Below are 1,985 nucleotides of genomic sequence, written 5' to 3'. Positions count from 1 at the left end.
CGGTCTGTGGGTGGGTGTAAACTGCTACAATCAGTGTAAGACAAGATAATGTCTCAAGCAGCTGAATAACCTGCCGTGTGTTTGTTTTTGTTTGTCAGGTGCTAGGAAAGGACCACCCTGATGTTGCCAAGCAGCTGAATAATCTGGCCTTGCTGTGTCAGAACCAAGGCAAGTATGAAGAGGTGGAGTACTACTATCAGAGGGCCCTGGAGATCTACCAGACCAAACTGGGCCCTGACGACCCCAATGTGGCCAAGACCAAAAACAACCTGGTACAAACCCACTCACACTTCACACTCTACATTCATTTAAAAATGCAGACTTCCATTTGTGGATATCATTTGTGGATATATGCATTTCTGAGAATGTTTAGAGAAAACAAAACCTCCTACAGATTGTCAGAGCTAATAAAATATCCCATTATAATACCACATGTTCATTTTGAAATGATGATCTGACTCTGTCAGCTTTTGTTTAAATTTAAGAAATGTATCCATATGGTGTGGAGTCTGCTGTGTTATTTGCTGCAGGATTTCTGTCATCTCAGCGGATTGTACTCATCAGAGATATGGATCATTCAGCTTTTAGTGTAATGGAAGAAGCTTTTAGAGTAAATACTCCTGCTCGGTCTCAGACATCTTTCAGCAGACTGAGGTTTAGGTTTTCTGCCAGTTATGATTAGATGTGCCAATGTATCAGCCACTGATCAGACAATTGTGGATCAAATTAACACCGACTGCAATCAAGCACAAGCACTGCTTTATTTCTAATTAATTAGGTGCTTATATTGTAGTGTATAGGGTCTATCAACTTTTTTTGTAATCAATGAATATACATACTCAAGTGAAATCTGGAACATGTGATTGTTGTTATCTACTAAAAATATTCAAGTAAGTCCATCCTTCTTAATGATCTATTTGTTCTCTTTCTCAGGCTTCCTGCTATCTGAAGCAGGGGAAGTTTAAGCAGGCGGAGACTCTGTATAAAGAGATCCTCACCAGAGCCCATGAGAGAGAGTTTGGCTCTGTAGATGGTACGTGTGCATTTATTCCTGATCCAAGCATTTTCAGAATATCTTTTATGTTGTTATCTATAGGGTATTTAAATTTGCTCTATAATATTCTACTCAAAACTACAGCTCACAAACGTTCTAAATAGGGTTTATGCTGTCCGCAGCAGCTCAGCTAAGGACACTGGAATTTACACACAATTCATAATGAAGCTTAACGTGCTCTATAGAGCTGGGGAATATGATTTTATTCATTTTAAATGTGTTATGATGTTGCTGGTAATATAAAGTTAATCATCATCGTGAAAATGGCTATATTTGGCCGTTATGTTTGCTGAAGATTGCTTCATTAGATTAATTTTGTAATCATGAGATCGCTTGAGAGAGCTCAGCCAGAAATGGTTTAATATAGTTTAATAAAATGTTTTAATATTGTCTCTGTCGGTATCTGTTGGCAAGTGCCATTCATTTCCTTGAGTCATTTGAAGCTATTGTCCATAGTTTCAGTGAATTTTTAAAACTGACTAATCAGTTTTGAATTTATTTGTGTCATAACTCAAAAGAGCTCATTATGTGGCATTTTTCTTATCTTAAAATGTTTTAGTTAGAAATATATGTAAATGTTGCTGTTTATTACTGTCCATTGCTATATTAGTGCCTATAGCATGTGATATATAACTATAACTGTGAACATGATAAAAAAAAACATATTTATAAATAAATATTTCTTTCTTTATTTTAATCTAATTAGCTAGATGTTTGTTTAGGAAAATATGTCCTGCTCTTTTAAGCCATTTCAGTGAAAATACATAAATATTGATATGTATTCATTCATGTCAGAAGGCTAAAAATATCAAGACAATATTTATATCACCCAGCCCTAATGCTTGCACAGCTTTTTGACTTTTGCACTAGTATCCTCTTTCTTTCTCTTACTAGCTCGCTAGCACACACACACACACACACACACACACAC

The 1,985-nt window shown here is 36.0% G+C and overlaps 1 protein-coding gene across 1 annotated transcript in view; it reads left to right on the top strand.

The window, feature by feature from the left end:
- Positions 1-1,039, top strand: part of LOC107579379 (kinesin light chain 1-like) — a gene marked incomplete at its 3' end in the record, with an annotated part of 3,090 nt that extends 2,051 nt beyond the window's left edge. The window contains exons 2-3 of the mRNA XM_016265213.1: positions 99-272; positions 934-1,039. Of these exons, the coding sequence (XP_016120699.1) occupies positions 99-272; positions 934-1,039 (280 nt within the window). The remainder of the gene's footprint in view (positions 1-98; positions 273-933) is intronic.
- Between the last annotated feature and the right edge of the window lie 946 nt (positions 1,040-1,985).

The sequence above is a fragment of the Sinocyclocheilus grahami genome, unplaced genomic scaffold (assembly GCF_001515645.1).
Source record: "Sinocyclocheilus grahami isolate Dianchi unplaced genomic scaffold, SAMN03320097.WGS_v1.1 scaffold16924.1, whole genome shotgun sequence".
Classification (NCBI taxonomy): domain Eukaryota; kingdom Metazoa; phylum Chordata; class Actinopteri; order Cypriniformes; family Cyprinidae; genus Sinocyclocheilus; species Sinocyclocheilus grahami.
This window is presented reverse-complemented; position numbering and strand designations above follow the sequence as displayed.